At 38.3% G+C, this 22,915-nt stretch overlaps 2 protein-coding genes across 4 annotated transcripts in view; one reads left to right on the plus strand and one right to left on the minus strand.

Annotated features, from left to right (window-relative positions):
• tet2 (tet methylcytosine dioxygenase 2) overlaps positions 1–15,126 on the plus strand; it is a 30,655-nt gene extending 15,529 nt beyond the window's left edge. Inside the window, exons 2-10 of one of the 2 annotated variants that reach the window (XM_051888927.1) lie at positions 3,506–6,349; positions 6,841–6,931; positions 7,028–7,121; positions 7,331–7,539; positions 7,843–7,993; positions 8,082–8,171; positions 8,422–8,559; positions 10,481–10,835; positions 11,010–15,126. In XM_051888927.1, the coding sequence (XP_051744887.1) occupies positions 3,550–6,349; positions 6,841–6,931; positions 7,028–7,121; positions 7,331–7,539; positions 7,843–7,993; positions 8,082–8,171; positions 8,422–8,559; positions 10,481–10,835; positions 11,010–12,394 (5,313 nt within the window). In that variant the 5' untranslated portion in view covers positions 3,506–3,549 and the 3' untranslated portion in view covers positions 12,395–15,126. Of the gene's footprint in view, positions 1–3,505; positions 6,350–6,840; positions 6,932–7,027; positions 7,122–7,330; positions 7,540–7,842; positions 7,994–8,081; positions 8,172–8,421; positions 10,260–10,480; positions 10,836–11,009 lie in introns of those variants that run through there. The other variant, XM_051888938.1, reaches the window with a different exon arrangement.
• Positions 15,127–16,587: 1,461 nt separating this feature from the next.
• On the minus strand, positions 16,588–21,936 carry ppa2 (inorganic pyrophosphatase 2). 2 transcript variants are annotated; one of them, XR_007929372.1, is made up of 13 exons: positions 21,665–21,936; positions 21,198–21,262; positions 21,003–21,041; positions 20,871–20,924; positions 20,436–20,555; positions 20,178–20,264; positions 19,583–19,709; positions 19,354–19,481; positions 19,173–19,261; positions 18,975–19,044; positions 18,852–18,891; positions 18,653–18,767; positions 16,588–17,054 (listed from the first exon to the last, which is right to left on the minus strand). XR_007929372.1 is itself a non-coding variant. In XM_051888967.1 (12 exons), exons 1-12 carry the CDS (start codon positions 21,837–21,839, stop codon positions 18,739–18,741), a joined length of 1,023 nt encoding a protein of 340 aa, XP_051744927.1. In that variant the 5' UTR covers positions 21,840–21,936; the 3' UTR covers positions 16,588–18,738. The 2 variants fall into 2 exon arrangements, 1 of the variants encoding a protein (XP_051744927.1); XM_051888967.1 differs by having other exon boundaries at positions 16,588–18,767.
• Positions 21,937–22,915: the final 979 nt, after the last annotated feature.

The raw sequence follows: 22,915 nt of genomic DNA on the forward strand, positions 1-22,915 counted from the left end.
GGACTTGGTCAACCAGACAGCACGCCTCATAGAGAAACTCAGTCAGTGTTGAACTGCTTGAATTTGTTCACAGTCAGGACAGTGGAACTGAAATTATTTCAAAGGCTCCTGGGGCATATGGCAGCCTCAGCGGCAGTAAAACCACTCAGTTTGCTTCATATAAGACTGCTTCAGCACTAGCTTCACGGTGGAGTCCTGAGATGAACGTGGCAACGCGGCACTCACCAAGTGAAAATCACACCAGCCTGTCGCCAAACTTTCAGCCCATGGGCGGGCCCTTAATTGCTTTGGGCAGGAGTGCCCCTAGAACAGGTGTCCAGGCATGCTGTTGCATCCAGAGATGCCTCTGCCACCGGCTGGAGGGCCACGCACAATGGGCATGCAGTATCAGGGGTTTGGATGGGTCCCCAACTGCATTGGCACATCAACTGATACATAGGCTCAGTTTCTAGTCGCCTAATAAGGCTGCTACAGGGCAAACACGTATTGGTCCGTACGGGCAACACTGTGACCAATGCGTACATCAACCAGCAAGGTGGTCTGCGCTCCCGCCGTATGTTGCAACTCGCCCGCCATCTGCTCCTCTGGAGTCTGAAGCATCTGAGGTTGCTTCAAGCCATTCACATCCCCGGTGTGCTCAATCATGCAGCCGACGACCTCTCATGAGCTGCGCTTCTGGGAGAATGGAGACTCCATCCCCAGGCGGTCCAGCTGATTTGGAGACATTTCAGAGCCGCTCAGGTAGACCTGTTTGCCTTTCCAGAAACCTCTCACTGCCAGCTGTTTTACTCCCTGACCGAGGGAACATTTGGCATGGATGCACAGGCACTCAGCTGGCCCCGGGGCCTGCGTAAATATGCGTTCCACCAGTGAGCCTACTTGCACAGACGTTGTGCAAAGTCAGGGAGGACGAGGAAAAGGTCTTGCTAGTTGCGCCCTACTGGCCCAACTGGACCTGGTTCCCAGAAGGTTCCTACCACTCCCTTCAGGGACCAGGTGGTGAACCTGCAAGCACTGCCCCTGAAGGAGGCAGACCCAGCCCTGGCTGTGCTCTGTTCCGTCCCGTCCATGCTCTGTGACTGTACATGAATCAAACACAAAGCTTCAGGACCTCAGAGCAGCTCTTTGTGGTTTGAAGTGTTGTATCCTCCTGGGCGCTGGCACATGGCACCTCGCTGACAGATATTTGTAGAGCTGCGGGCTGGGCGACACCAAACATGTTCATTAGATTCTATAGCCTTCGTGCTGAGCCGGTATCCTCCTGTGCTCTCACCTCAAATGGGTAGAAGCACTGAGAGCCCCTGGCTTAGTGTCGGATTGCTGCGCCATAGTATGTGGCTTCCACAGCGTTCCTTTTCCAGTAGAAAGGGCACGCTTTCCCAGTGTTATCCAAGTCTTATTGGGTGGGTTGTGCAGAAACAGGAATGATCGACCTTCTCTGCGTAAGCCCTGTCCCATCTTCTGCCCTAATAGGTATGGAGGGATCAGGAGGCTTACACAGGGCACTGGAAGGGGCAGCATCAGTGGCACTTTAATAGGGATTCCCAATTCGTTGGTCACCGAAGTGAAGTTGAACATGACCGACTGAAAGGGAATTCCGGGGTGAGAAAGGTTTGTAATCGTGTCGTGGGGAAACAAGCTTAATTGAAAAAATAACATCTCGGAAGGAGGGAACGGAGATATCCCGTCGCCACAGTTGCTGTACCACCACTGAGCGGCCGGGTCACCGGCTCAGCTCCTTAGCGAAAACCTGAATATGTGTTACACCTGCTGCCTATTTATACCCATGCTGCAGGGCGTGGCAGTCAGATGCAAATATCGCATGCCAATGTGCATTGGCTCATTCAGTTAACACTCAAAGTAGATTGGTCTCTCTGGCGAGATTCCTAATTCATTGGTAACCAACGTGACGTCTCTGTTCCCTCCTTCAGGGAAAGAGGGTTACACGAGTAACCGAGGCAATATATTTCCACTTGAGATTGTTTTAGCACGGCATGATTACAAACCGTTCTCGGCCTGGAATTCTCAGCACGGTTAGCTATGCGCTGGTAGAATGCATGTAGCGATGTCACCACTCAGGACTGGTCACTTATCTGTTGCCTGGCTACCAGTTTCTCTCTATCTGGTCAAGAGAAGAAATTTGAGTGAAGTAAACAGATACAAGTTAATAAATTAAAACAAATATCTGATCATCCTCCAAAGCGTTCGCTATTTTCATCTCATACCATCTGTAAACTCTTGCGCTACCAAGGCAACAACTGACGCATTTGTAATACATTCCAAAGAGCTCTTTTGTCAGCCCCACAGTGGAAAATGAAAACTGCTTGGACGAATCAGCACGGAATGGAACGGTAAAGCCAGTTTGGAATGCAAAATTTTCAAATGTGTTTTTTCTATTCGTTATCCTAAAAATTCGTCACAGAGACTGTGCACACTGAGTCCGATGCGTATTAATGAATCTGTTGCGAAAAAAAAAAAAATTGCAAAACAATACAAAATGAAGTCTTCAAGCAGTGAGCATGATTTAGTTGTCTTCTCTCTTCTTAACAAGACAAAAAGAAAGAGGAAATATCGGGTCCATCCAATCCCGAGATTGCGTAGAGAGGAAGGAGAGTTCTCATCAAGGAGCTGCGTGATTACCCAAGCATTTCAAAGTTTACTTCAGGATGTCAGTGGCTCAGTTTGATGCTTTGCTAGCGATACCGGCACAATCTGTCTTTATATTCTGTCTCTTTCTGCACTTTATCATACAATGCTACTGCTTTGTGCTGTAGACGACGTGAATCAACTTGTCAGATGGCATTAGGGATTTTGGCGTTCGCTTGTATGGTAGCTCTGAATTGTCATAACACCTCTCAAAATGCGTGCCACAGATGCGAAAAATGCAGAAAATCGAACCTGATCCGATTTTTTTTTTATGACGGACGAAAGTTTTGGAGGCAGTGTGTAAACGTGATTGACACAACATGAGGTTGTATTTATTTTTTAACGTGTGAAAATTTTGGACGCGAATTTCAGACTCAGTGTGCAAAGACCTTTACACTGTGTCTATACCAGACATGAGCGGCACGATGTGATGCGACAAAAGTGAATAGAACCCATTTTAAACAGTTACATTGCCTACACTGGATGCAGCGCGATGACAAATTTCTATTTTTATTCTATTTCTATTTTCCCCATTCTATTGATGTATTTCAAGTGCACATGCAACTTTTATCACAAAGGACAAATGGAACAGTTGCTTTATCATGTCCAGTGTGGACAGCTTCTAACTGTTGCGGTGCACCGTGACACAACAACGGTCGTGTCCGATGTAGACACTGTGTTGGTAGTTATGAGATCTTGGTAAAATCTAGGCCATTTTTACTTTGGTTAACTTTTTTTCAATTTTTTTAAATCAAATTTTGACAGTCTAGATCATTAGCTAGTACCCCACACTACCCCGGAACATAATAACTAAATTATGTTTTTACAATTATGGTAATTTTCCTTCTCTTCCATGTAGGACGCAGAGAGGGCAGCCTTGTGAATGGACCCAGAGCAGACCAGATGGAAACAGAAAAGACCAGCCATGAGACGGAAAAAAGTCTGATACTTGCACAAATCAGTGCCACTCAGCAGACAGATCCTCTTCTCCCCAAGAGACAGAATGGAGATCAGTCACCTGAAGTCTTGTCTCAGCAATTCAATGGGGACACAAACTGGAGCCATTTCAAGCCCAGCACAGTGGTCTACCCGATGAAACGACAACAGGATAATTGTTCTAGCCTGGCTAACATGCAGGGCATATATGATCAAAACATGTATGAGATGAATGGACAGAGGAAACATGCTCTAAGTGAACAGACATATTTGGACTTTCACCAGCCTAAAAAACTCTGCACTGATTCAGAGGTGAATGGAAATGAGGACCTGAGGCTTTGGGATAAAAAAGAAACAAGAACGGAGAACCGATTAGAAGGATTCCCTAAGCACAGCAAGACAGGAGATTTTGAGATAAAACATAGTAAAAGAAACTGTAACTTTCCCAATGGGGATTTATTCTCACGGTCACAGAACAAGCAGATTCCAATGCCCAATGGTGCTACAACAAGCCCACCTTCAGTAAAGGGTATAACTGGTGACCTTTTAGAGAAAACTTTGTCTCAGTATTACCCAGAGCATGTGTCTATAGCACCTCAAACCAACTCATCTCAAGTAGATCAGGTCACCAGCAACCTGCCTGAGCAGGCAACTTCTTCACCTTCATTTACCTCAGGTTTTCCTATTTCACCCCACACATCTGCCTCCGAGCCACTTGCCAAGGCACCCCCAGAAGTACAAGGCAGCAATGGCTACAACCCTGAATTTACAGTGAATGGATACTCTAGCTTTGCAGCTGAGCAAAAGAAGCCTGCTTATACTCTCTCTGACCTCCCAGAGCTGGGAACACAATCGCTGAGTCAGGAAGCTTCAGAGTCAAATGTGCCATCACAGACAGGCATCAATGGTTGCTCACAGATTCAAAAAGATAGAGAGGGCCTTCTGAGCGACTCTGAGCATTTAAGCATGTTCTCTAAGTCCAACCAGGATTTTAGCCATGAATCTTACAAATTGCCCCCAGTGATGGCAGGTGCCCCATCACAAAACACTCAGACAGGTCAGAACCTACAGATTAAGGTGCCACAGAAACAACCACCTGATGAAAGCCTCCACGACAATAGAGACTTTTCTTTGCCACAGCAACAGAATCTTGAGCCACCAACAATAGACCGCAGGTTGATATCCCAGGCCTGTACACCAACATCTCAGAATCAATACAGTGAGCAAGATAATAAGCCTAACCCAGATCAGGAAAAGACGTCAAAGAGTACAGATCACCCACCTCAGATGGAATGGATAGATTTAAACTCAGCTTCAGCTCTACAGCCATCTACTGACCACTCTCAGATGTGGGATTTTTTCCTTCCACAGACCCAAATGCAGCAACATACAGTCTCGCTGAGTCAAAGTCAATGTACAAATTCCATGCCCTCAAACAACTTTCAGTCTCAGAATTTCAGTAATCCCAGTTTTCCCTCACATGAAAGTCAGGCACAAGACTCCCTACCTCCTACACAATTTCCCCACAATTCTGCCCCTGAATGTCAACAAAGAAATTCCGGTATGCACAATCATACTTGCATGCAATTTGACAAAACCCAACACATGTCCCAGGAATTATGCAAAAATGATCAAGACCAGATACAATCCCAGAGCTTCCTCTCTCAGCCACCACCTCGTCAGCATGCCACCAGCACATTTCCCCATCAGCTCCCTCAGGATAGACAGAATATGCAAGCAGCTCCACAACAAGATGTTTCCCACATCCAGGTAAATGCACCACTCTTGAAAAAGCTTAAAACAGAGGGTTGTCTTCATTCAGAATCCCAGACAATATCTCTAGGTATTGAACCCCCAGCACAACCACTGTCTAGTACAACTATAAGAGAATACTCAACATTTCCAGACTCATCTAAGTCAAATGTACAATCCTTGTCTAAAGAAACAGAAGCTCTAACAGAGAGGAAACTCCAGCAGAACATGCAGTACTCTCAGAACACCAGTAAACAACAACCAAACTACCAGCAACCTCTCCAACGCAGGGTACAAAATCATTTGGAATTCCCCCAGTCTCCAGTGTCTCAATCTCAACTGTCACAAGTTTCTAACGGTCTTCAGGTTCCTGCTCAAACATTTACCAAAGCTGAATTCCAAGAGTTCTTTGCCCAAATCCAGAGAGAGTCTCTCTCAAGCCAAGGTGCTCAAGGAGATTTGCAGAGGCACACAGCCTTGCGAATGCACCTTCTGAAGAGGCAGGAGCGGCAAGGGCCCAACAACATCAGAGCAAGTATGCCAGCCATAAAAAGTGAAAGCTGCTCAGATTTAGAAACCTCAGCTCAACTGCCACCCACGGAAGTGCTACAGCAAGATCAAGACAAAACCAAAGTCATGCCAGTGGTTGTAAAGCAGGAGCATCCTTCTTCATCCTGCGAACAAAGCCAGCAAAGGAGTATTCTAGCTACCATGGAACAGCGGTTAAAACAGTATCAACTATCACCTGTGTTTGAAAGAAAGAAGTCTTTGGTCATCAAGTCACCCAATAAGGTGAAGGTGGAGATGGCTGGGGCTGTGACTGTGCTCTCAACTAGTGCTGAGGGAAATGTCAAAGAACAGTGCAAACCACAAAACTTCACCCCACCTAAAAAGATTGAACCTGGGTTGCAAAGCTTTCTGGAGTCACCCATGAAGATGCTTGATACACCAATAAAAAACTTGCTAGATACACCTATGAAGACACAGTACGATATTCCTTCATGTCACTGTGTTGGTAAGAGATTCTTACAGCTTTTTTTAGTTTGTACACATTTTGTGTTGCTTATACATTAGAACTGCACACTTAACGTTAAAGGGATAGTTCACCCAAAAATGAAAATTTTGTCATCATTTACTCACCCTCAGGTTGTTCCAAACCAAATAAATTTCTTTGATCTGCTGTATACAAAGGAAGATATCTTAAAAGAATATTTGTAACCAAGCAGATCTCACCCCCCATTGACTGCCATAATAGTTTTTTTTTTCCTACTATGGTAGTCAATGGGGGCTGAGATCTTCGTTACATTCTTCCAAATATCTTCCTTTGTGTACAGCAGAACAAAATAAATGTATACAGGCTAGGAACAACTTGAGGAGTAAATGATGACAGAATTTAATAGTTTAATATCTTACTGATATTTTGTGTTATTTTTAATGACATTAATTTATTTTGATATTTTGATTAGTTTTTTTTTTTCTTCTGACAATCTACACTGAAATCCACAGAGCAAATCAGTGAAAGAGACGAAGGCCCATATTATACTCACTTGGGATCAGCACCGACTGTTTCAGGCATCCGCAAAATTATGGAGGAAAGGTATGATACTATGAACTCCACAAAATAAATGAGTGTAACTTACTCTCTCAGTACAGATGTATTTTTTAGCTATTACACTATATTTTCCCTTGACAGATCTGGACTGACTGGAAGCGCCATTAGGATTGAAAAAGTTGTGTATACTGGCAAGGAAGGCAAGAGTGGGCAGGGCTGCCCCATTGCTAAATGGGTAAAGGCAATTTATTTTTGTCTTGTGTGTTTTATGTTTTGTGTAAATATATGGCCTCTCTTTGTCTGTTTCAGTAATTAAATATTAATACACGCTTAGTTTTCTTATCTACAGCGCCCTCTATGGAAACTCAATTGCATGACAGATGTCTCAAACTGCTTCCTGTATATTTTCTGAATATATCTGTACATGTGCACTATGTTGTGTAGGTAATACGGAGGGCAAATGTAGATGAGAAACTCCTGGTCTTGGTACGAGAACGGGCTGGTCACTCATGTGAAACATCCTGTATAGTAGTGGTCATCTTAATTTGGGAAGGCATACCAACAAACCTTGCTGACCGTCTCTACACTGAACTCAGTGACACACTAACAAAACATGGTGCCCTAACCAACCGAAGATGTGCTCTAAATGAGGAGTAAGGACAAATGCTTGTTATTGCTTTTTCACAAATACAGTAAACATTCACTGACCAAAAGACCAAACACGTTATTATCAACTCAGAATGCATCCAAATTGAGTCAGTGGTCTTGGTATTGCTACATATCTAACCACTTTCTACTTAACAGAAAGAGCATAGTATTGTACAGTTATGCTGGTTATGTTGTCTTCCAGACAAGATATTTAATGGCTTCAACAAAATATAAAATTCTAGATATTGTAAGGTATGTTTACAATATGTTATTTGTCTTCAAACTTAACATTCTGTCATTTTCCTTAGGAGAACATGTGCATGTCAGGGTTTGGAACCTGATGCCTGTGGAGCTTCTTTCTCCTTTGGCTGCTCCTGGAGCATGTACTATAATGGCTGCAAATTCGCTAGAAGTAAAATCCCACGAAAGTTCAAACTGCTTGGGGATGATCCCAAGGAGGTGAGATGCTCACACGCAAACACAAAATGGAGTAAACAAAGATCATACAAAATTAGAAATAACAGGAGTATTTTTGATTCCCTTACAGGAAGAGAAACTGGAACAAAATCTCCAGGGTCTTGCAACTTCCGTGGCCCCAGTGTATAAAAAAATGGCACCGGATGCTTACAGCAATCAGGTATACATTTAAGCCCTTTGCTTCAGGTCTCATAATACTATCAAGAAAATATAGCATTTTTCTTAAACCCTTAAAACATTTAGTTTCATGACATCTTTCAAGTGGTATAATAAGCGGCAACAGTAGTGTTGTAATATATAAAAATAAGTAAAGTGACTGCAATAGTGCATGAATTTCATAAGGGGCATATACCAAAGTAGGCAAATTTTAAGTTAAATTTTACATTTCTATGTCTATCGACATTTGACAGGTGGACCATGAACACAGAGCTCCCGATTGCCGTCTGGGCCTAAAAGAAGGACGGCCATTTTCTGGAGTGACAGCCTGTCTAGACTTCTGTGCTCATGCCCACAGAGACCTGCACAACATGCAAGGGGGCAGTACTGTGGTAAGAATTAAAAGTCAGCATGAAATGGATGTTGCGATAGACTTTTCTTCCCTATTGTGACGTATATCCAAGTGAAATGGCTTCTGGAATGAGAAATAAATGTAGGACGGGACTGGATTTGTCCTCGGGAATTGATGGATTGTAGTCGGATTGTAGATGGATTGAGTTTGGGAGTTGCTAACTAAATGGAGGCAGATCAGAATGCCAGTTAGCACAGTCAGTTGTGAAGGATATTTAGTCTCACCCTCCACCGAAACATATGCATTAAGGCATTAAGAGAGCAAATGCAGTTTGAAGGGGAGGGGATGTTAATTTTTTATTATTATTATTAAAGATTACGAGTGCACATGAAGTCTAAAAAAATAAAGATGTGCAAGGAAAAATCATTTATAATAAACCAGGGCTTAAAAACAGAAAAAAAAAAAAAAAAAAAAAAAAAAAAAAAAATGTTCTGTAGGTTCAGAATCAGTATTTTAACGTTTCTGTGTATGTGTTCCTTCTGTAACATTATCGTTCCAAAAACAGTTTGATTAGAATTATATAACAAATAATATAATACTGGATAATAATGTTATTTTTATTTAATTTTTTTGCCTATACTTTATACCACAGCTTGAATTGAACTTTATACTAAGAGCAAGTGACTAAACCTCATAACTCCAGTGGATCCTCAAACTATCTGCAAAACCTCATACAGCAGCTCCACTCAACTCAATCGTGAATAAAGTCCTGCATGCATTTTGGAAACTGTCTCTACTTGTTTGAAATGCAAGGGTAAATAAAAAACTGGTTCTTTTAATAAGTACAATGTTTTCTTTATTCAAAACACAAATACAAAGGCTAATGTTTTATGTATTTGAGGAGCAGAGAAGAGTCTGGTATTTGCCATCTAGTCATAGCCAATATAGCCTGTGCGTAACACTTTGTCTTTTATAACACAAGCTTAAATGACATTAAAAACTGAGGGCCTACATAGCCACAATAACCTATATAACCTTTAAGCTGAAAAAAGTAAAACGTGTAATTACTGCCTCAGATGCGACCATCCTAATGACGGACAAAACACAAATCTCCGACATTTGCTGGTGAAAAATCTTGTAACTTCATTTGAGCTTGATTTTGGGAAAATGTTAATAATGTAATGACGCACGCAAATGTCTGACCATGCATAAAGCAACAATACAAACTTTGGCAACAAGGTGTTTAATCATTTAAAAAAATAAAAATGTTTCTACTATTCCTGAATAGTAGCGGTTTTACACTAACCTGCGATTTTCGCTGGTTTCAAAACACACCACACTGGATATAACCCTGCTGGATAAACTCCTGAGATCCAACAGCTAATGCCAGAACATTGCCTTGTGACAATGGCAACTGAGCACAGGCATTTCACTCACGTTTGATGCGTCATTGTCACATTTTCATAGGCCGAACTATTTGAATTCATGATTGGTTGACTGCCAAATTAAAATCTTAAACAGAACGATAAAATAACGTTATTAACCGATTAATGGTAATTTCAAATAAGCATTTCTGTTCAGGACATTTAAACTTGATTTAGTTTTCATTTTTGTTTATGTTCCTGTTAAAATTTTGTTCGTTTCTGGTTTTTGTTTTCATTCCTTGAACTGGTTCAGAGCCCTGTAACAAACACGGCAACATTCTGTAAAAACAAATAAAAAAATAATAATAATTATCAATTTTGATTTTATGGTGATTTTTAATACTTACAGTACGGTGTACCCTAATAAGACTAATAAAAAGCATTTACCAAAGCCATCAGTTACGCTTATTACACAATACAAGTAATATATATTTTTATACTCTGGAGGTGGAGAACAAAACATGGCTAAAACACAGTAGTGGCTGCAAAATTACAAATTAAACAGGCCAAACCTCCCTCTCTCTACTCCTATTGTAGGTCTGCACACTAACACGAGAGGACAATCGTGATATTGGAAAAATTCCTGAGGATGAGCAGCTGCATGTGCTTCCCTTATATAAGGCCTCATCCACTGACGAGTTTGGCAGTGCTGAGGCTCAGCTGGAGAAGACCAAGACTGGTGCCATTCAGGTGCTCAGTGCCTTTCGTAGACAGGTGCGTATGCTACCAGAGCCTGCCAAGTCTTGTCGACAGAAGAAGCTGGATGCCAAGAGAGCCGCAGCTAACAAACCAAACAACCCCAACACACCTAACTCCAAAATAGACGGCACCCATCAAGCAAAGCAGAAACAGACCGCTTATGAGAACCCAGGCCAGAACACAACTGTAACAGGTACAAAAGCAAGGATAAAACCAATATTCAAGTTTTCTAAATTTATTCAGTTATAAATCTTTTATTTAGGGATGATAAAATAAATGATATAAAAAATGGAACAGATTCCAAATGTTTATCAATGTTTCAACACCAAAAGTTTACTTTTTGGTCTAATCCCATTATTTCTTCTAGGCCCAGGTAACATGAGAACAAATCTGGAATCTGGGCATCTCCCACAAGTCCATGCTGCCCATCAGCCGCAGCAGCACCGGCAGCAAACACAACCTAATCATAATCCCTCTTACACTGTCCCACAGTTCCCTAGATTCTCAAATTCATCAGGAACCTTCTCAAATGTTTCTAAACCAATGACCCCGCATCCTCAAACACCTTCTTCTGCAGGTCCTTATCCCTCTCCTTTACATGCACCCAACTCTTACATTAATATGTCTAATGCACCCACCCCATACCCCAGGTCTCTTACACCCAACCCTCTCTATACTGGTTACCAATGTAACGGGGGGCTTCCCATGGACAACTACCACCCTTACTACTCTTCCAATCTAAAGCATCCAGATATGTATCATCCCCAAAGAAATTCACTGTACTCTGAGCAGCGGTATAGTGCACCTCAACATTATGGGGTCAACTACCCACCACACTATGGAGAGCCTAGCTTGCCAGCCAATGGTTATGGCACCTGTAACATGAAACCTGGCATGCACTCTATGGGACATTACCCAGGTTATGGTCCTAATATGCCACCTGATGCCTTCTCTAGGCCTCCTTCAGCCCATCTACATTTGGACTATGCAGCTATTGGCAAAAGCAGCCAGTTTGAAGCTTACCCCAAGCCTCATATGTCCCAGAATCCTCAGATGTTTCCCCCAAATCTAAATACCTTAAGTATGCAAAGTAATAAAGATTTAGAGATAAACATGCATGGAGCAAATGGCATCCCTCAGGTGTTTCCTCCTTTGGGTAATGAATGCTTCAACCCGAACCAGCATCCAGGCTTGAGGCTTTCCAATGAAAATGCTCTTAACCCTGTAGTCAACCAGACACCACTTACCCAGAGTTCAGAACAAAAAGAAAAGGAGGATGTGTGGTCCGACAGCGAGCACAACTTCCTTGACCCTGAAATTGGAGGGGTGGCAGTGGCACCTAGTCATGGTTCGATCATTATCGAGTGTGCTAAGCGGGAGCTCCATGCGACTACACCAGTCAAGAAGCCTGACCGCAACCATCCCACCCGTATCTCACTGGTGTTTTACCAGCACAAGAACTTGAATGAGGCAAAACATGGACTGGCTCTGTGGGAAGCAAAAATGGCAGAGAAGGCCCGGGAGAAAGAGGAAGATGCTGAGAAGCATGGTGCTGAAAATACAACGAGCAAGAGCAGTGGAAAGAAAGTGAAACGAGAACATTCAGAGCCTTCTGAACCCTCAGAACCGCCATATAAGCAGTTTCTTCTCATGCTTAAAGAACGGTCAATGTCCTGCACTACCAATTCATACGTAAGCACATCTCCCTATGCCTTTACCAAGGTGACCGGGCCTTACAATCATTTCCTGTAAAAAACCTCTGTAGGTTCAGAGCATTCATAAATGCAAGAATAAGAGTGGCATCAGAAAAATGACATGGTGCATGAAATGGTGCTACAATATCCATAAACACAAGAATAAGAGTGACATCAGAAAAAAGACATGGTGCATAAAATGGTGCTACAAATGGTGCAGACCTCAGTGCCACTGGCCATATGACCCATAATTCTTGTTCAGTTTGTGTGAGGTTATTGATAATAGTAAGATTCAGTATCATTACTATACGTAGAGCATCAGTTTTTCACGCTCTTAAAAAGTCGATCTTTACTGTTTGAAATGTTTATTTATTTAATTACTCACGTATGATAACACACTGTTCTTTATCCATGGTGCTTAGAGTCCAACAAATCTGGACATATTACTGGAAAGAAATTCAACTTTGGTGACTTTTGTGGCTAATCACTTTTTTATGGTGCTAGTGAGTGTTTTAAATGCAAATGTGTTTTTAAAAGCCTTTCTTTAACAACATGCAACAAAACACCTTGTATCATTTTAAAGTAATACGCAATTATTTTAAGCAATTAAGAAATTATCTATCTTAAATAGTGTTTTAGGAGCACTTTTTAGTAATAATGAGGGTATTACTTTTTGATGAACTCCATAGTGGATAGCTGAACATCATTTAAAAGACTTTTAAAGATTTTCTCTGGTGCTTTTACAATTTCACAATTTCTTTACACTTACTGTATAGTGAGGCACTGAGGGTCAATTTTGTAACAGTACTGTTCTGATAGAGAAATCAAAAAAAAAAACAAAAAAAAAAAAAAAAGGTAAAATTTCAGAACACTGAATACTGATATTGGAGTCAAGAAAAACAATGGTCAATATTAGGTCCTCAAAGCATTTATCAAGGAAAACATAACAGGGTTACATTTACATCAATGTCACTGTTTCAGAGGCAGCTGGCTTGGCTTGCTGTGGGGGGGTTTACATAATGCAACTTTAGCTGTATAAAAAAAAGTTGAGACATGTACAGTAAATTAATTTTTTTTTTTTTTTTTTTTGAATGTATGCTTAGACAATAGTTTAGTAAAGAAGAGTACTATTTCTTTGGGTTTGAACTGATCTTGTTTCAAATGGTGCTACTTGACCTGCTATAAATATAATGTGAGACTCTCTAAGGGCGTTGAGAAGGCTTATGAATGATGTAGAAAAACTTACTTATCATATACCTCAGAACTAGTTTGGCAATAGAATTATAATACCAAGGTGTTTCTGTTCTTTTACTTCCAAACACTTTGTAGCAAATATAACACAGACCTTAAGGCCATCATTGATGCAAAGTTCATTTCTTACTTTCTTCACACTTGATCTACTAGAAAGTATTACTTGAACTTCAAGTGTCAATGGAATTGCAAAATCAGGGATATATCAGCTCATTTCTGTGCATAAACATCACTTGTATTCATGTTGTCTTCTCTAATTCAGGTTTGAGCCTTTGCTTTTTAAATCCTTATAAATTACCTGTACATACCACACACATATCTAACTTTATCAGAAAATTAAAACAATCTGAATTTGTGTACTATTGAAGCAAAATGCTGATAAACCTTTTAAGAAGTAATCTGAACATTTTAACATGCACTGGTTTAATTAAAGGGAAAGTGTCATGACATATAAAGCAATGCATTTGATCTTTACTGAAGGGTTAGATAAAGTCAGTTAAAATACTATGTGCACATTTAGTTGCATATGTATAGTTTGAGGCTAAATGTATTTACAACCACTAAACATTTGTTAATACCTCTTACACTACTCCTGTCCCAGAAATAAATTATATATTTGACGAGTTATTGGTAATGAATGAAATACAACTCATTCCACTCTGACATAAAAAATTAAGCACTTCAATTTGTTTTTCAAAAGAAAAAAAAAAAAAAAAAAAAAAAAGATGTAAATTCAAAATAGGTAGAATATTGTAAATTTGTTAAAAAAGATTATGCCAAGTTGTATATACCATATAATTGCATTGCAGAAGTCTAAGTCCATTCTTCTTAAGTCCATGTTATGTACGAAGGTTAATTTCCATGTTTGTTTAAAGTACCATCACCCCACACAATAATAATAATCATAGATATTGCTCCAAAAAGTTTTTTTGTTGGTATTCGGATTACCTGAGTTTTTTTTTTTTTTTTTCTGTTTGTTTCTTCGGCATACAACAGAAATGTTTACATTTTTTTTCTATTAGAAATCAATTTGATGTACTGACTAGTTATGGAAGAAGCTTCCAGTTCTGTAGTTTAAATTAGATGTTACATTTCAGTGTACAGGGCCCAGCTTAAGTAGCAGGTTGTGTATGAAGCAAGTGAAATGAGTGGTTAAAATTTAGTGAGTGACAAGAATAGCCATACTTGAAGATGCTTTGGAGTGTTTCTGAGTGGAGTCAACTTTACTTGAATGAATTTCTGACTTCAACTAACGAACTGGGGTGCACAACTTTTACATTAAGCTAGCAGTTTATGTACACGTTGGTATTTTGCCATTAGACACTAAAGTTTTAAATGTGATATTTTCTGCCTTTTGTATTGCTCCTTGTTTGTAATGCTTAAAACATTGAATTAAGAATGGCTTTGAATACTGTAAGTATTGTATTGTACTGAAGAACTGAATGCAGTTTATTTGAAAACTATTTGTTATTATTTGTTATCATTCCTAATATTGCTGAAATGTGGGGTTTTTAATAAAATGTATATTTATTTCAAGCATTTACAGTAAATTGTACACTGTTTAATAATTTTGACTTATTTTGTAATTAGTAAACATATAAAATGATTTATTTATAATTTGCAAATAGTACAAATACAAACAATCCCTAGAAAAGTATTCAACCCTTAGAAGTTTTCATGTTTTATTCCTATAACATTTGGATTTTATAACTATTCATTGCTTTTTATTATTATTTTATATCACTAACAAATCCAAACAAAGTCTAAAGAGGTGAAAACCTGGGGCCTGTACCATGATGGTAGTTGAACAAACTCAGGGTTATAGGATTAGTTTCAAGTTGACAAAACCAAACCACTCCAATCCGGCTTTGTTGGTACCATGATGCTGATCATCAACTTTCTCTGTCAACTCAGGCTTTGATCCTGAGTTTGTGGAGCGCGTGCACATGAATGCGTGACATCAGTGGCAAACAGCCAATCACATGCCTTGCAACAGAAAGAAACTGCGATTTACTTCAAAACTCTTTTGCTGAAGAAAATGAAGAATTTAAACACATTTACACTAAAGAAGAAACTTGTCCATGAAAAAGGACAAATAAAAGAAATTATCTTGCTCTATCAGAGCAAGTGAAAATTGTCAAGTGTTTATATAGTTTAGCAATAGAGCAATAGAGACTCAAACATGTAAGGTTATGTAGTCATTTTTAAAGAGTTATCTGTTGATTCTACAGCTTACATATGATCTGTATATATTAATATTTATTTAAAATAAATGCTTAACTGTTAAACTAAAATTGCTTGTGTGAAATGGATTAATAATAAAGATCATATAATAATTATTTAAATCATATATAAATCATAAAATAATTCTATAAATCATTAAAGCAAGACAATTTCATCGTTAAATATTTGTTTTTACTATATAGTGACCTTTAATTTGGAGGAAGATAAATTGGGGGAGGGACTTTATTGCATTGGATGTGTCAGTGTCACACTGCTCACATCTGATTGGTCCAATTTTGGTTTGAGATCTCTTACCCAGAACATAACCTGCCCCGGAGCAGGTTAGCTGTGGAGCGTAAGTTACTATGGCGATGAACACCGCTAAAAGCCAAGTCACTTTCATGGTACCTAAAACCCAGGATTGGCACAAACTAATCTGAAATTTAACTGTTGTATTTTATAAATATATTTTAATGGGGGGAAAAAAAAGACTAAGACAAACTCTTCTAATTTGAAGTGGTTTCCTAATTTCGGAACACTTTACAATAAGGTTCCTTTTCTTAACATTAGTCAACATGAAATAATAATGAACAATATTTCAGCTGCACCTCATTTTTATACTACATGCACTTGCGTCTACTTACAGTGTAAAGTACTGGGTAATATAATAAGGTAATAACTACATGGGTTAAGGTCAGGTTTAGGGGTAGGTGCAGGTTTAGTACCTAGTTATATCCCAATTATTGTAATACCTATAATAAGTAAGAGACCTTACTGTGAAATGTTACCCAAATTTTATTTCTCTGTTAAAAAAAAGGAAGCTGCTGTGCTCCAACCGTATAGGCTATACTTTTATATGAATTGGCAAAATCCTAGTAAGACAATTATTACCTAAATATAAATCCAATACAATTGTAACAATTGTAAGGGTTTTCTTAAAGTTGGCATGAAATCAAAATTGACCATATTTGCTTTGTTAGCGCACATTACTAGTGTTGAAAACAAATTCAAACAATTCATCAAACAATAAACAATTCATCCAAGTATATCCACAAAAAAAAAAAAAGGGATTTAAAAAAAAAAATTGTCTTTGTAATATTTAATCAAAATCTGAAGATGTACTTTCCCTCTGGAATGGCCTTCCTTCTATGATGACATCAGTTTGATGGCTTGGGTATAACATCGCCTCCAACTGTCATTCTGCTGTGAGCTTTGACAATGAGCTGAATGGACTGCCTGCTTTTCTAGGTCCAACCAATTCCCAGAGGGAAAAAAAAACAAAAAAACAAGCCACGTTTCACTCAGAAAATTTTAGGGGTGTAATGGTCCACATTACTCATGGTTTGGTTTGTATCGCGGTTTTAATTTCATGGTTTTGGAACAGTTTTGTATGTGCTATGTTCAGGAAAAAAGGACTACTGTCAAATAAAAAATAAAGAAAATAAGAAAAAAAATAATCAAACTACAAGAAATAGCACAAATGAATACAATAGAGCAAAAACACAAAATAAAAAACAGTGCTTTTCAGGTTTTTCAGGTAGGTCTAACAGTAGTTTTCAGGTACAGATACTGAATAAAGCAATCAAATGTAAAATAACACTGCATATACTCTTCACTGTATAAATTAAAGATTGATTCTTTATTAAAGTTAAAAAAGTGATTCAGTAAAGAGCAGTGAGTGATTTATTTGCCTTTTGTTGTTTGATTAGCAAAAAGAAGCAAAAGAAGACTTCAAAGCAATTTAGCATTCACACGCTGTCTGAGACATTTGCGCCCATCGGATGAGTGCGCGCACAAAACTTCTCATACAGCGTGCGCGAGTTCTTTTTCTCTTGCGCTTGAATGGTTAAAGTGGCAAGGCTTAAAAACATGCAAATGATAAACTTTTGTGACGATGCAGCACTGGCACAATCGGGACAGTGACAGTTCTGTCAACTGAGCGCCTTTCATGCTACGCTGCCTCAGAAGTGCAAAATCAGTTTCGTGAGGTACCTTCATAAGCAAACCCTGCCTACAAAGTCATTGCCTGATAAGGCAGCGAGGCGACAAGTCAGCTGCCTAAGTTTTCGGATACAGCCTAAGTCATAAAGAGTGGTGCAGGTATGACATAACCCAGAAGACTAATTCGCTGCTGGTTCCTTCGAGTTTTTTCGGGGTTTTTTTGGAAAACCTCTGGTAAACAACCTCTGCTGTTCTGCAATATACAATGCACACACTCACACCCCAAACTGCCTTATCTAGTAACAAAAACATACATTTTCAAAAATGAACATAACGCCTTCAAAATTCACTTTTTCGCTATGGGTGTGTGTAATTTTTATACGTGATGAAGTACGGTACTGTACGATTTTTTTTTTTTTAAACAGAACCATTACACCCCTCGAAAATGTCACAATACTGAAGTTCGCAACTTCCTGTTTACACGGATATTAAACCAGAGGGTTTGTTGCAACCGACACACTAAACACTTACAAAAATAAAATGCTGTCCTTGATAAACATCTGTTCCTAAGTCAGTCCAAGTAAGTAAACAAATTCAAGGGGAAAAAAAAAAAAAAAAAAAAAAATGATAAAATGAGAGTAAAACCTCACGTTGAAGAGATTGTTAACTATTTAACCTTTAAAGTATGAAAGATAACATGAGCTTTGGCACTGAAACACATATATTTTCAAATATGTAAATTAACAATAATTATCAACAGAAACATGTCAAACAATGTTACTGCAAAAAATTACTTGCTCATTTCACCCCATATATGACAAGTAAGTGTTTGTGCCTTGTGCTAATAAATAAAGCCATGTTTTAAAAATAAAACATTAATGAAACATAAAAATCTTTGTACCATGGATATTACTGGACCCATGTAATAGCATCTTCGGCCCTTTTCTACCTTCTTGTGAGATCACTCTGCAAAGTGTGAATGATCTTTTACTTTGCAAAGAAGTGCCATTTGTCCACTGCAAAACAGAAACAATGAGTTAACAGCTATACAATTTGTTTAAAAAAAAAAAAAAAAAAAAAGTTCTAAAATACAATTTTACCTTCAGAAGGTACTGGGAGAGGTTCCCCATATTCTGCAGCCTACAAAAGCAAATGTGCATTTGTCTTGTGTGGTCTCAAGTATGGCAAAAATAAGTAAAAAATTAAAGGACATAAACACTAACAGCTTGAACCACAGCACTGGCCTCTGCATCACTGCATTTGAATGGAGTATCACACAAGGAGGAGTTTTGACTAAAAAGAAAGGTCAAAGTAAACAACAAAATCATAAATACGGTCATCAAAATGACTACAAAATCTTTAACAAAGAGAAACTCTGTTGTCGTTTAATAAATGATATAAAAATCAAATCTCACACTCACCAAACAATTTCATCACCTTTCATCTTTTTCCTCATCACTAAAGCATTCCAGTAGCCATGTGTTGATTTTATGACTTCTATAGCAAAGTCCTAACATTATATTAACAACATCAACATTAGATGATTTATCATTAAATGGATTAACATTTCTCCTTCATCAGCAATCTACCATGATACGCTACCTTATCCTTAAACTGTCCACTGAATGCAAACTGGTTCTCAGGCTTTCCATCTGGCACTTTATATTTTTTAAACCAATCCACCGTAGCCTCAAGATGACCAGGCTTAACCTTTCTCACATCCTCAATACCTGTTAATGATACACAAATTGAGATTACTTGGTCATAAAAGTAGACAATACAATAACTACATAAATGTGTAAAATAAATAAATAAATAAATAAATACTCACTATTAAGGCTCGATGCATCTGGGTCTTTTATATTGATGGCTATTACCTTCCAGTCAGTCTCTCCTTCATCTATCAAAGCCAGAATTCCAAGAACTTTAACCTGAATCACCTGCCCCGTTACACACACCTGTGACACAGAGATTTACAGTGGGTTACAAAGTAATCAGACCCATAACCAATTTGTGGTGGAAAAGAAATATCAACTGTGCTAAATAATAAAACACCGAAATACATGGAACAATGGGTCAAAAATACCACCTACACAGTGTCACAAGCTACAACAATAATAAATGAGTTAAATTGTCAAAGAAGTATACAAAATATTATAATATTAATTGATTGATTGATTGAAAAGTCATTCAAAAACAAAAAAGAAAAAAAAACAGAAATATTGATTTTAAGGTTTCAGTGTTTTGAACTAAAAGCAAAATTTGTGGGTAATCAGAGTGAAAGAGAGTGCTGTTCATTCACTCCTCCCAGCTACATTTCCTGCCGGTAATAAGACTCGAGCCCACAACCTTCAACCTTCCGACTCTCTAACCATTAAGACACAACTGCCCATAGTTATTATTATTAACGATGCAGTTCCACCCACCTTGGAGCCGATCTCACACACGTCTATAGGGTCATTGTCTCCACAGCACATGGTTTCCTTGTCAGTGTGGTTGGGATCTTCCCATGTCTTAATTTATTGGTAAAAGAGGTATTATATTTATATTAAAATTTGATAGAGGATTAGTAATACAAAAATAAAACAACAGTAGAAACAAAGAAACAAAACACTGACTTTTCAAATCAGACTGCAGACAGATCTTTTGGAAATTCATAGCCATAATCAAAACCAGGACATCACCTGTGGAAGTGCACCATAGTTCCAAATGTAACCTTTGTGTGGAAAAATGTTAGCTACATATCGTAGCTTGCCTTTCTTCACATCTTGCTTGATCGGGTTTAATGGTTCCTTTGTTGCTATCTGTGGATAAAGGAAATTATGTAGTGTGTTTTAAAAATTATGTGCTCAAAATAACATACTACTGTATTGCACATAAGCACAATATCAGAACATACAATATTTCAATGATTATTTTTTTTCTACTAATATGTTCAATTAATCTTATTTAAGTAATACATTCAATGCATCTAGTCAATAAATTAAATTAGCTTTCCTATTCTTTTGCCAAATCAGGCAACTGATTAATTTCCAATCAAATTAAGAAATATAGAGATGCTGAAAACAACAACAACACAACACCTTTTTACAGTTTTTAATATTGTAAAATATACTTGCCTCCATCTTGGCATTTGACCAACGAGGAACTTCTACGACCATATTAAACAGGATCTATTAAAGACAAAACAACATTATTATCATCTTTTTTACGACAATAAGATCCCAAAATGCAGATTGATGAATGGTTACCTCATTCGTTTTCATTTTCTTTGGTGGAACACCACATTCCTGATAAGTAAAAAAAACATAATGTCATCAGAAAATAGACTAAGAATTGTGTCAGTTATCTTGATGTCAATTGGGTTATTGGATTAATTCATAATTTATTTATTATCACCTGACCTAATAGCACTGATTTGAAGTAGACATCTACATTATACCAACCTGATCGTCAGCAACATACAGAGGAATGTCATGGAAAGGGGATATGTATTTTCCATCTGAAGTTTCTGCAAAGCAAATGTTACAGTAACTGTATCAGTGATCCAAATTCAAATTATCTCAAGATATCAGACTGTGTTTAAATGAGGTTCTTATATTTCTTTCTCATAATGCTTAATAAAGAGATAGACCATGGGCGTTGCTAGACGAGATGTAGGAAGCATAAAGTGCACAAAAAGGAAATTGAATAGTTTAATAGTTTAGTTTTCAATTCAGTGAGTGTAACCGGGAATGCATGAATGTTACGTCTCTGACTTATGACGTTTTACAGTCTCCCGCCGTTAGCGCGAATACATTCGCAGCGAGGTAAAGTTGTCAGCAACAATCATTTTATTTGAGAGGTGTGAGGGGCTTATAATCCTCATTTTTATGAATGATCTCATTTTAATGGATGAGAAGGGCAAACTTACTTAAATAAATCCTGTAGTCAGTTGAATTAGGTCGTCCTCTCTGCTCTGTTAGGTAATGCACCATTTTTCTCAAATGAATGGAAGCAGCTGAAATGAAAGACTTGCTTTTCCGAGAGGACTGTGAACAGAGAAAGGCAGCAGAAAACTTCGCAGCAGTATAAATAACCGAATGCATAATTTTCGTTGACTTCTATTATATTAGTTCCTGATTGCGTGACAACGTCCCACACGTTTACGCGTCACACAATCTCTTTTAGTTATTTCATACTGCCACCTATCGTCAGATGACCGTAATTTACACAAAGGGGTAGCCAAAGTATTCAAGCAAGTATGGGGAACAGTGCCAATAATAGCTATAAGAGGGAAGTTGACCTGTGTAATTTAGGTTCATTGGTCGTATGTTTTTGTTTAACTTATTGATATTCTTTTCTGATTTTGTAATTAAAATATTAATTTTGTTATAAAAGTGCAAAATAGAAGGCAATGATGTTTTGGTCTTCTGTTGAGGCTGCAGGTGGTGAGAGTTCAGTAGGGGGCGCTCTTCGTATTATAGCTGTTAGAAAATGAATGGTTAAAAACTTGGCTTTAATAACGTGGGTAACTGCATTGCTACGGTTTAACCTTTATTTTATTTTATTTTATTTTATAGTAACCTATATAAGAATCAAAAGAGTAGAATGTTGACTCTTCAATATTTTAAAGTGAGCTGTCAAAAATTGCTAAAAATAAATCATACATTATACCTCAAGAATTCTGCGATCATATTGTGTCAGTAGCAGACTCAAATTAAACTTGTTATTCACTGATAGTGTGTTCCTCAGCTGCACAATCTGATTTGTTCACGTGTCTATTTTAACCCATTCAAATGATGTTTGAGTTTTCAGTAAATAATTAAGTCTTAAAACTCTGAATACCAAATCTCTGCCTGTTTCTTAGCTATCGTGTATCAAGCACAACAGAATTGCAGGAGGTTATGCAACCTCAAATGTAGAGGAAAACAATAAACTGGCAAACAGCTCAAATGGTGCCGGTGTTATCTGGACTGATCTCACTAAAAGCACATTAGTCATGTATTAAACTTTGATACTGACCGAAGATAAGGATCTTTTTTTATGTTTTCATATTTTATCAAATGATTTTTTTTTTTCTCCTTTTTTTTCCCTATTCAATAAAGTCAATTGGGTCCAGTATAGCTGCATAGTGTGTATAAGGACGGGTATTAGAGCATGTGCTGTCTGTAAACAGAAAATT

Source organism: Ctenopharyngodon idella, chromosome 1 (assembly GCF_019924925.1).
Source record: "Ctenopharyngodon idella isolate HZGC_01 chromosome 1, HZGC01, whole genome shotgun sequence".
NCBI lineage: Eukaryota > Metazoa > Chordata > Actinopteri > Cypriniformes > Xenocyprididae > Ctenopharyngodon > Ctenopharyngodon idella.